General features: G+C 37.3%; 1 protein-coding gene across 3 annotated transcripts in view; it reads left to right on the forward strand.

Moving 5' to 3' along the window:
• Positions 1–12,164, forward strand: part of KHDRBS2 (KH RNA binding domain containing, signal transduction associated 2) — a 554,229-nt gene that overhangs the window by 409,227 nt on the left and 132,838 nt on the right. For all 3 annotated transcript variants that reach the window (XR_015872448.1, XR_015872449.1, XM_088455914.1), the window contains exon 8: positions 1,428–1,486. Coding sequence is in view for 1 of the 3 variants with exons in the window: in XM_088455914.1 (XP_088312040.1) it covers positions 1,428–1,486 (59 nt within the window). In the remaining 2 variants the exon portion in view is untranslated. The remainder of the gene's footprint in view (positions 1–1,427; positions 1,487–12,164) is intronic.

Below are 12,164 nucleotides of genomic sequence, written 5' to 3' on the forward strand. Positions count from 1 at the left end.
TGCATGTGCAGAACTCTATAATCACTCAATGGCGTGAACATCGGAATAGTATACAACTCTGAAACAGATCCAATGTTCTTATTCATGTAAGTTCCACCCCTTTCGAGGTGTGCAAATCAGTACAGCAGGGAGGTATACTTAACAGTCCGACAAATTATTTCAAAATTATATTTGGTAATTACTAAACTTTGCAGTATCTAAAACACTTTGTCTTGTACATGTTCTTTCTGCTGTTAATTTTGGATAAATAGTGATGCAACATGATAATATGTTTGGAAAAAATGCTGAGCACTAGTATGTTTGTATAAATACTTCTGGACTGTTAAATGTGGAAAAAAGGAATAACATTCATGGTATTTTAATGTACAACAGTAATTTCTAGTTGTAAGAATTGTTGTGTGTTCAAAATTAGTTTTACTTACAGCTCCCAGGAGAGGTATAACAAGTAACATTCAGCAAGTCAGCCCCTTCATGACCAGTTGTCATTCACAACTTTTTGACTAGAACACAAATTGCAAGTTATGTTCTCTCTGTTAATTAAAGTGAAATACTTCTTGATTATCTTGAAACACTTTAGAATTTGTATTTATTCTAGTTAGGATAGAGAAGAAAATCTTTTTATTTTCAAAGCACAGACAAAATCACTTTTCAGCTTTTTTTCCTCCAGTTACTTATACCCAGTTAGTGCTTCTTTTGAAACGTACTCCAAAAATTAATTGGTATATTAACTATGTACTTTATTCAAGACATGACATAAATATAGGGCATAGTATGCAAAGGTCCATGACAAACTTGCCAGCTTTTTAATGGTCTCTACTGGAAAATCCTTGAGGGGGTAGTTCTGGAGGGAGTCACAGGGTGTATAATAACATCACTGTGGCCTTGCCCTCCTCTGTACAATGTCACAAATATGTAATTCATTGCAAGTGGGCAGGATCTGGGAGACTGGTCTACTCTGCCATTAGTGCAGCAGAACTCCTCAAAAATCTGTAGTCTCCTGGATATTCTGGGGGATTAGGCAAGTATGGCTTTCTAACAGCATTGAATTTAAGGCAGCTCATATGTCAGCCATTATTAGAACTTGATTACCATTGATCTATTATTGCTGATAGGCAGGTAAAACAATATAAGATACAAAATTTCCCGACAGTACATTTGGCTGTAACCAGTCCCAAAGCAGGGCCATTTTCTGACCTGTTCCAGGCCTGCCCCCTAAACATGTGACATTATGATGACACAATGATCAGGCAGTGACGCAGTGCTCTTGTAATAGTTGTAGAAAATAGCCCCTGACATGAAGGTGTTAAACTTGTATCTATTTTTATACCTCTGTAATATGTGTTTGTAAAAAAGTCAAGAGATGATTCTGCATGTTCCAATAACATGTAAAATATATGTAACTCTAATATTTTTTTGATTAATTATAGTGTACCAGAATATTATGACTATGGACATGGGACAAATGAGGAAAACTACAACAATTATGGTAAGTCTGACCTGAACATGAATATGCATAGCACATCCTTAAACTATATATGCACTATGTAGACAAAGTGATTGGACACTGACAGCAAACAGATCAAAAAGATTTTATTGACATCATTACTTTGTAGGTCCACCACATGCAGTGATTACTGCAGACACCCTTCTTGGCAAACTGTCCACAAGTTCCTGAACAACAGCAGGCGCTATGTTTTGCCATTCCGCCTTAAGTACAGTGACCAACTGTGACATTGAAGAAGGTTGAGTCAGCCTAGAATGCACCCATCACTCCAATTCAGCCCAGAGGTTCTCAGTGAGGTTAAAATATGGACTCTGAGCTGGCCAGTCCATCCGGATTACCGAATTTTCTGTATACTAGTCCAGCATTGCCCTGGACAGGTGGCATTGTCATCCTGATAAAAACATTTGTTGGTTCTGTACTGCCACAATGTAGGGAGCACAGAGTTATCAAGAACATCTTTATACTTCTCATTTTATATCTTCATGAACACATGTCTACTGCAGGAAAACACCATTTTACTTGCGTGGGGGTGTCCAGTCACTTTTGTCTGCATTGCGTAGTATATTAATGGAGATAAAAGCTTAGGACATATAATTGTGTAAATTAAAACTTTAAATGTTCAGCTAAACATTTCACATTGACTAACATTAAGGGGGAGCTATAACAATTCTTCTAAAGAATAGGGAAGTGGACACGTGAAAAAGTTGGCCATAGCAATTGCTTGCCAGGACCTTATTGATTCATCAATATGGGCAACCTCTTCACTTATTCTCTTTTCCTTTCTTTACAAGGCTTAATATATCTCCCTGCTTTACACATTTGCTTTTTTAACAAACATTAGTAATTCAACATATCAGCTGATCTCCAGATACATAGACATGATGCTGCACTGGATCCATAGACATAATTTATGCTAAAAAACCTGTAATAGTTTATTTACACCCATTTGCTGAGGCATATACATTACAAGATGCCTGCAGGAGAACATCAGTAGCATATACAGTATGTCACATACACTTAAATCTGTGTTTTAACCATTTGTTTTGCTTACAAAATATGCATTCTCTATTAGGTTTCAATGTAACTTGAGACCCACTATAATACAGCAGGTACAACTCTCCATCGTGTGTGCAAAAATTAAACAGATGAAAGCATGCACACAAAAATATAAAGTATGCACAGGCAATGAAAACAAACTTTACAAATGAATTCACAATCAGTCAGCCAGTAGCAGTTATATAGTCCTGGTGACCATCATCAGCAGCAGCAGCACCTATTTGCACCAGCCCTCAGGCACCCACAACTCATATAGCTTAGATAGGCTTATACTGCATGTTTCTCTGTGCCTGCCATTATATTAGTTATCACTAACGCCAACTTACTGTACCCGACCTATGCTAATTCATCCCTTCCCTCCCAAATCCTCCCTCTCCAGGCACAAGTGGGCACAAGTGCCAGATTCTTACAGATTAGTATTTGCGCACCTGTGTGCAGACTTCTTTCTGTACATGCACAGTATGATTTTGCATATCACACTACACAACTGGCATAAAATCATTCCCAGAGGTGGATTGCCCATAGGGCTCACCAGGAATTTTCCTAGTGGGTTGAAGTTTTGTAGGGGCCATTTGTATGCCAGGTGAATGTTGTTGGTTTTTCTGGGGGCAATTTAAAAAAAAAACTTGGTGAGAAATATGGTTGGTGAGAAGCGGAAGTATAAATGAAGCTAGGACTGCCTTGACATATTGGGCTAAATGGTGGCCCTGGGAGTGACTCACTGACTTGCATGACAGGAGGAAAGCCTGTCATGTCATAGCAAGCACAGTGGCCCCTGCAGGAGTGCTTAACATCACAAGATGAGGCAATCCTAGTATCACAAGACTGAGCTCCTCTCCACCCACATGGAGAATAATTACACCACAGCAAACTGCTCATAAGTACCTGCTACAATCTGTGTGATTGTAACACTTGCATTATAAAGCAGGCAACACATGAAGTTTATATATTGTATTTTAAACTGTAGAATAAAATGATAGCATAACATGTATCATGCTTGCTTACAGTCCATGGCTCAAAACATGTTTGCCCTCCATGGACTGCTTGTAATGTCTTGTTGTGATATGTAGAAAAAAAGTGAAACCAATTAAATTAAACCCCATAGCTAATGTATGTTTATTTGTCAATGTGTATCCTCACATAATTAGCATATTGATTATGTTAATGATTTAGTTTCACATACTTATAAATGTTCTTGAATAATTTTTGGCTGCCTATTTATCCTGCCTCCCCTAATCCATATCTGAGTTTTGAATAATTAATCAGTACATAGAATGAGCTTTATATGGATTTGCTGGACTCTAAACTCTATGTATAAAATAAATGTGATATTTACAGTATATGCTGTACCTTTACTGAAGCAGAATTGAAGCATAAGTCAAGGATCTGGCTGAGCATTACTTTTTTGGTTGCTGCTTTAAGTTGCGGTCCGAATTTGTAATTGATAGCCAACGGTGGTGAGAAGGGGCGTGTTTGTTTTATCCATCATTTTTCCTGGAAGTGCCACCCTCCCTCCCTTTGTTGTGTTGTATATTTTCAATGTCATTTACAGTATGGTGGCATTGGTAGAACGGCTATATGATTCGAGTTATTATATTTTTTTGTGGTTCCGCTCTACTTGTGTTATTGATTTACAGAGAGTTGAACACCAATGTTTGGGTTGTATGAATCTATGTTTATCTTGTTGTTGTCATCTGTTCTTTTGTCTGTCACCATACTAACTTTAATGACACTCTTTATTATTGTCAAATAAAAGCATTAATAATTCAATTACAATTTGGTTGACAAATTTGATCTTAATTTAAATTCTAACTCTGCTTATCTGTGTTTACTATTTATTAAATAAGTTTGTTAGTGATAATTATTCAAGGTGGCCTCTGTGATCAAGGTAACTTATGGAGTTTAACAAGTTAGGTTTTTCTTAGACTGGATTTTCCATGCATCTAATCGGTATGGTTTACCGACGGAAGCATGGAATCCCGACACCAGCATCCCGGCAGCAGTGGAAATCCTGATCGTCCTCAGCTAAGTATTAGCTAACCTAATTATACCCCCTAACCCTCCCTTAGGGGTACCTAACCCTAACCTCCCCCCAGTACCTAACCCTAATCCCCCCTCTAAGTGCCTAAACCTAACCCCCCCTTCCCCGCTGCTTAAACCTAAGTCCCCTGGGGAGTGCCTAACCCTAACCTCCCCCCAGGGGTGCCTAACCCTAACCCCCCTTCCCCTAACTTAAACCTAACCTCCTGGGGGGTGCCTAAGCCTAAATCTCCCTGGGAACCCTAAACCTAAACCTCCCACCCACGGCTATCCGCGCTCGGCACCCGGCGTCCCTTCGATCGGGATGCCGGGCATCGGGCTCCCGACATTTGTCTAATGGCAGGCTTCGGGATATCGATACTTGTCTTTAGACCCTTGCCGGGATATGACAGTTGGGAAACCGGCTATAGGGATTAGGTCCGCCGGCTTCCCGACTGCATACCCCTCTAAGAGCTAATGAGATTATAATAGGTAAAAAAGTGTTATGATCCGTGGCAGCCTTGATTCATGCCTTGATTCCAGTTCCGGTTGTTGCAGGAAGCTGGAACTCTGTGTCTGTGCAGCTCATAGCTGCATGTCTTTCTGTCAGTCTGTGTGCAGCTCACAGCTGCAAACCTTTTATTCATTAGGGAGGCTTTCTGCAGGGATTGCTCTCATTGGTCCCTGCTTCTGTTAAGTTACAGCCTGCCCTACACTTCCTGCTGGCGATATTGCCTGACTTCCGGAGAACATGTGTGCCTAGTGCTCATTAGTCTGTGTGTTAGCCAGTCCTTACCTTGTTCTGCAGTTCCTGTGATCTTTCTTACTCATTGCTACCTGTTTCCTGAACCAATAAAACAAAATTTACTGCGCTAAGCACTGTGTGAATATATAATATAAATATGGTTTGCTGTCTGTTACTTAACAGGAGGCTTGGATAAGATATAAAATGTAATACATATATCACATATCAATTTTACTAGACATACAACAATCGAACAAATATAAAAAAATATATAAAAATATATGAAATATTAAAAATGAAATGCAATCAAAGGATGGCTCTTAGCAGATGGCCATCACTAGCTGAAAAGACTTTGAATATATATTTGTGATACTCAAGTATCTATATCAAACAGAGGTCCCAAGACACTATGTATCTATTCGATTGTCACTCTTTGGCAACACTTTTACTGTGAGCATGTATCAAAATCCCACAGACAAATAATGGCAGCAAAACTCTGCTGATGGAAGCGAGTCTTGAGAAAGTCCCGGTGATTCACAGGACGAAACGCATTGACGTCATCCAGGCAGACGAGGTCCGTATAATATTAACACTGACTGTACATCACAACCTTCCGGAGTGTCTTCAGACCATCTGACCACTTACCATCTGCTGCTTACCGCTTTCCACTACACGGCAGTCTGTTCTTCTCCAGTCGCGGCTCTACACAGCTAGAGACAAGCAGAGCCAGGACAGACAACAGTGTGGACACGCTCTACAAAGGTATATTCAATTCAATATATTACTAACTATGTTCATTTGAATTACCTATTTCAAGTGCGGACACTATTCTCACACTGGGACACCAGTAGTGAAGAAACGCTTCTATCAGCGAAGTTTTGCTGCCATTATTTGTCTGTGGGATTTTGATACATGCTCACAGTGAAAGTGTGGCCAAGAGTGACAATTGAATAGATACATAGTGTCTAGGGACCTCTGTTTGATATAGATACATGAGTATCACAAATATATATTCAAAGTCTTTTCAGCTAGTGGTCAGTTGCTAAGAGCCATCCTTTGATTGCATTTCATTTTTAATATTTCATATATTTTTATATACTATTTTATATTTGTTTGATTGTTGTATGTCTAGTAAAATTGATATGTGATATATGTATTCAATTTTATATCTTATCCAAGCCTCCTGTTCATTAACAAACAGCAGACTATATTTATATTATATATTCACACCGTGTAATTCACAGTGCTTAGCACAGTAAATTTAGTTTTATTGATTTTTTGCAGAGATTGCGATCTCTAGGGTTCTAACTAAACCCATATTACTTGCAGCAAGCACTGATTTATAATCCAAGTACAATCAAGCACCAGGTTCCTGCTGTGAATTCACTGCAGATTTTTGTTTTGTTTCCTGAACCAGCTTTCTTAGCCTGAGGTCACCTTGATGTCATCTAATGTGATTCTACCTGCAGCTGCAACCTTCCCGTCCTCAGCACCCTAAAATGAATGTGGTGTAGCAACAACACACATATAACAAATTTTTGTTACTTTAAAATCTCACAAATCCTCCTTGTGCCCAGCTCCTAAATTAGCAACCTGCAGCCCAAATATATAGCAATTGGGTTTAATTGAGGTTCACCTGATGATTCACTTGATCCTTCCAATGTAGGCAGATAAATATATTTAGAAGATGGACTTAGAATTGGCAATGCTTCATCGATACTATATTATTGAAAAGAGAAACTAACATTAGCACAATCACCATCAATGATTATTCAGAAGTGTTTAAAATATGCATTCACTGTGTATCAGATAATGGTATACAATGTTTCCAGGCTAACTACCAGTGTGATCAAAGTCTATTACAGCTGCATATAATACCTATATTTCTAACATGTCATTGGTATACAGATATTGGCTCATACACTGTGGCTTCAGTCATGCCAAACGACCCTTTTCAGCACATGTCCCGGGCATCTTGGCTGCTCTGAGCATCTTATTTGCTCAAAATGTGCATCTTATTTACACAAATAAAACAACTGCCAGTAACAGACCAATTTAGATAGATTCCACTGATCACTTTGATGTGCAACACCTGTACATTTGTGTGGGAATGATTTTGAAGTGTTGCGATGCAGCGGTCATGGGTTTTTCTCACGCCAAGTTCCGCCGTGCTGCATACTTTTTATGTGTTCGAAAATAAATTCCTGTGTGTTTAAAGTTGCAGTCCAGTGTCTCTAGTACACTGTGAGTGGTGTTTCACTGTGCCTGTGAAACGAGGAAGATGTAAAATGTAAAGAAAAATTTGCTACGCTATGACGCATAGTCCAGCTCAGTAGCGCTGTGCCTTTTGTACCATGTGGCATATTGAGGCTATGTGTATGAGAACACATCAATAATAGTGATTAATTAGAATTTCTCATTATAGTTGTTATATGTGCATATACTGTATGTCAAACTCATAGGGTGCTACTAAGATATCCATATTGTAGTTAGCCACCAAAAGGAAAAAAAAATAAAAACAATGTCATCATATTGTTTGGTGGTGCACATGGGCACCCACTCTTTAATGTAAGTTACTGTAAGACCTCACTTTTGAGTTTGGGTTTTATGAGAATTAGGTTGAAATAAGGATTATTATTATTATACATAGATTTGTGAAATAAATAAAATAAAATTGTGATTTACAATATAAAAAATGGGGGGAGAGCCTGGTGTGATGTATCATGTTCTCTTATGATTTCATGTCAATTTGATCCTTATACAGATGTGTCAATATACATCTTTTCTGCAGTCATGATAAAAAGCCCCTCTCTGTATGCCAGGTCCCATGAGACTCTGCTAGCGTCGGGTGTCTTTTTGTGTCTTTTTTGCCGAAAATGTGTCCGATTCGCAATCTGATGCAAAGTGCTACATTGTAGCGGCCGTAGCTTTCTTTATTCCAAGTTCTGTTGTGGTTCATATAGACTCAGGTGCACACAGATATAGAAGTGTCACCTGGTGCATCCTAGTTGCATTGCATTGTGACTTAGATGCATTTTTGGCAAAAAAAATCTAGCAGAGTAGCACAAGACCTGACAGTTCACTTACACTAGACAAGTTGTGCTGCATGGCGTATTGAGGCTAGATGTATGAGGACACATCTGCAGGTAGTGTGACTGCCTAAGAATCTAAGTATGTGTACAAATATTCAATATTCTGAAAATGTCTTTTATTATGAGACTTCATCACTACTTTGAAGTTTGTAATGTTAGGCTGAGTTTGCGAATGTTGCAATGTGACCAAATTCAAATACTCCCTTAGGTTAAACAAGCCTATTTTGTTATATTTGACAGATCCAGTAGGATAGTTGTTTAATTGATTGCTCAGATTTAAATAAAGCATCTGTATTCAAATATTCTAATTGCCCAAAGACAAGAGAGCTAATTGCATTGCTACAATTCCAATTGACGGCTATAATGTATTTGTAACATTCACATCAAAATGAATCTCTGAGTATAAATTTATCAAATAAAGTTGAAACACAGACAATGTTACAGGATTGTTAATTTGTAGAGTAAAATATAATTGTATCTCTGATGCATTCAATTCACTTGGTTAATTGTTTAACCCAATTCTTAAAGATGTATCAATTTCATTTCAGCTGTATTACAGTATGTTTGTAAATTGTGGTTAGGATGATTGATTGCAATATACATGGAGTAAGTATTATATCTTTATAAACCTTTAAATGCTACTACTGTATATAACCACTCCAAAAACTCATACACTATGGCAAAATTTACTAAGCAAACTTTGACAGCACTCTCAAGCCCTTGGGACCTGCTGTAGATCAACATCAGCTTTTAGCTTCAGATCACTGAGTTTATTTAGCCCTCTAAAAAAAACCTGCTGTTAGTTTCAAAAAGACCAACCTGCTACAAAAATGTCACAAAAGCACAGCATTTTTATAGTACTGCATGTCTCCCATTGTATCCGTGCAGCACAGCTTCTTGTTTAAAAGGAAAAAAGTGTAAACTGCATAAGCTGTTTCATTTTGAGTTTTTTGTCAAGCCAAGACATGGATGCTACATGAATCCAATATTCTTATGAGCAGATGCAATTAAGCTCAGGTTGAGTTGCATGGTCAGTACCCCAGGTAAAGTGCCTTGTGCTATTCAATTACAGATTAGTGATCAATAAGCAAACAGCCCAGAGACAGCAGTTACTGTAACATTCATGTCTACTCACACCTCGGGAGGGAACAGACTCAGCCTGCTGATCACTGAATTTGCTCCATAATATTTTTTTCACAATCACTTACAAGGCTTTTACTAAAAAATCTCAGATATTTTATAATAATAATAATAAGTAATAATAATACATATTATTATTACACATTTTTCATGAAATTTATCTTATACACAAAATGATATTCCTGGACAGTCACACTAGCTCTAAGGATCATCTTGCCATGAAATCATAAGTGAACAGGATAACATGATACGTGTCAGCTGGATACCACTCCCTCTTTCTTTTGTTTTAAATTAGGATTTTTTTTCTCTTTATATTACAATTCTGTATCTATTTTAATTGTTTCACCTAATTCTTGAGATAGCCAAACCCAGTTATTAATGTATAACGATAACATTGAAAAGTTTTAACTTAATTTGAAGAATGGGTACCCACGGCACCAGTATAAGATAACTCATTAATGTCGGGGTCATTGTTAGGACATGTTAGTTTAAGTTAATTGAGTAGTAACAACAGCATAAACTGTTAGAGTTGGCAGCCTGAGGTCAGGGAAAAGTGAGTAAAAGTTGAAGCTGTTAAAAAAATAAAAACTGGTACATTTGAAACTAATATTCTTAGGGAAGGAGGCAATACCTTATTAAAAGTACTTGATCTATCCCCAAATGTGATATTTAATCACTTGTTGTACAAAACATGATTATATATGACAGTAGTATTAAGAACTTGCTTTGTATGAATAAATTATATTTATTTTTCAAATCCTTCCAGGAGCCCTTCTTCAAAGTTATAATAAAAGTTTTAAAGGATTAAAGTATTTGTTTCAACCTGTAATTATCTTATCTTCAGTAATTGATAACGAAATTAGTGAATTACCTTATTGAGGTTCATTTACATCTCATTGTTTCTAACATTAGTTTGATTTGTACTCCTCACATGACAATCCACACAAAATGGCCAAAAATGGCTTTTTTATTACAATGATAAGAAAGTGAACTAAGCGCAAATGTTTGTTTTTTCTAACCATCACAAAGAAATAGTCAATGTCTCTTACTTTGGCATTAAGCTGCCTTTGCAAAAGAGCAAAATGCTGACTTCCCAATGTACATTTTCATACTAAAAATTGCGCTTGAAAATGTACGGCAGCCCAACAAGGTCTACCATTAGACAACCTACAGTATTACGTGAAATGAGAACATACTGTACATAAGAGAAGGAATTGTCCTTTTTGTGGTGCTCAAGTAGAGTTAAAACATAACTTTTATTATTAATCACCTTATAAATGACATATTTGCAACTTTTTGAAAAAAACAGCTAAATAAATTCAGAAGGTGAAGAAAGTATACAAGAAATGTAAAAACTACGATTAAAAAATGCTGTGCACCCTAAAGATACTGTTACATTTATTTCTGTTGCTATTAGATGATTTCCAAGAAAGGATATCAGCAAGAAAGTGCTGTATAGTACAGGTAGTTCACATTGATTTAGTCCTTTAAAATAACAATTCAAGTTTGTATGCGGTTACTTATACTTTTTAAATGCATGTAGATTAATTTATATAAAGATAGGTTCAATATATTTTAGATATATAAGTTTACTGTTTGTATTTTGCCCCAAAAAATGAGTAAACAGATAGTCAGTGCTTATGTGGGGGATGTAGCCAGCACCCACGGTGAGTGGGATGCCGACAAGGCAAAATGCCGGCGCCGAAATCCCGACAGCGTTGCACCAGAGTCATGACTGCCAGCACCCCGAAGGTAAGTATAGGGCATTATTGGGAGGGTAAGGGATGGGGTTAGGCATTAGGGGGAGGGTTAGGGTTATTCACTAGGGGGAAGGATTAGGTTTAGGGTGTGGGGAGGGGGAGGTTAGGTTTAGGCACACTAGGGGGGGAGTTAGGTGTAGGCACCGGGGAGGGAGTCTCAGGGTTAGGGGTAGGAGTAAGGGTTAGTCTTACCTTGTTTTCTTATGGGTGTTGGGATTCTGACTGTTGGGATGCCACTGTCGGTATACTGACCAGCGACATCCCGACCTCCGGGATCTCATACCCAACCCTTATGTGGCACATCTATAATTAATGTGTCTATAGGTCATTGCTGATATTAGCCAATATAAAGATTACTCATATTATAACGAATAGGTCTAGTTGGTAAGGAACATAAAGAATTAGATATCTAATATATTAAAATTATGGTAACCTCATAATACCCCATTTATGATAATATGTGTTGGCTTAAACCATTCAGTCTAAAGATATGTAAATTATCACCATAGAAAATGTCTTGAACAGTGAAACAGTGGTACAGTAAAATTTTATCCATTTTTGGTCTGATTTAAATGAAATTTTTACTATAGAGTTTCATTAATCATCAGATTACTGGATAAAAGAATATTAAACACCTGTGATCATGTAATTGCAATATAGCAAATTAGAGTTTACCTATTTTTATACTAAACCCAAATTATATGTGTAGCAGCCACTACAGTTAATACTTATATTCACATGAACAAGTTTAATGAGCAGACTAGATGGGCCAAGTGGTTCTTATCTGCCGTCAAATTCTATGTTTCTACATTTATTCATATACTGTATATTATTTAGAAAAAATGTAT

This window comes from Taudactylus pleione, unplaced genomic scaffold (genome assembly GCF_031769625.1).
Source record: "Taudactylus pleione unplaced genomic scaffold, aTauple2 ptg000678l, whole genome shotgun sequence".
Taxonomy (NCBI): domain Eukaryota; kingdom Metazoa; phylum Chordata; class Amphibia; order Anura; family Myobatrachidae; genus Taudactylus; species Taudactylus pleione.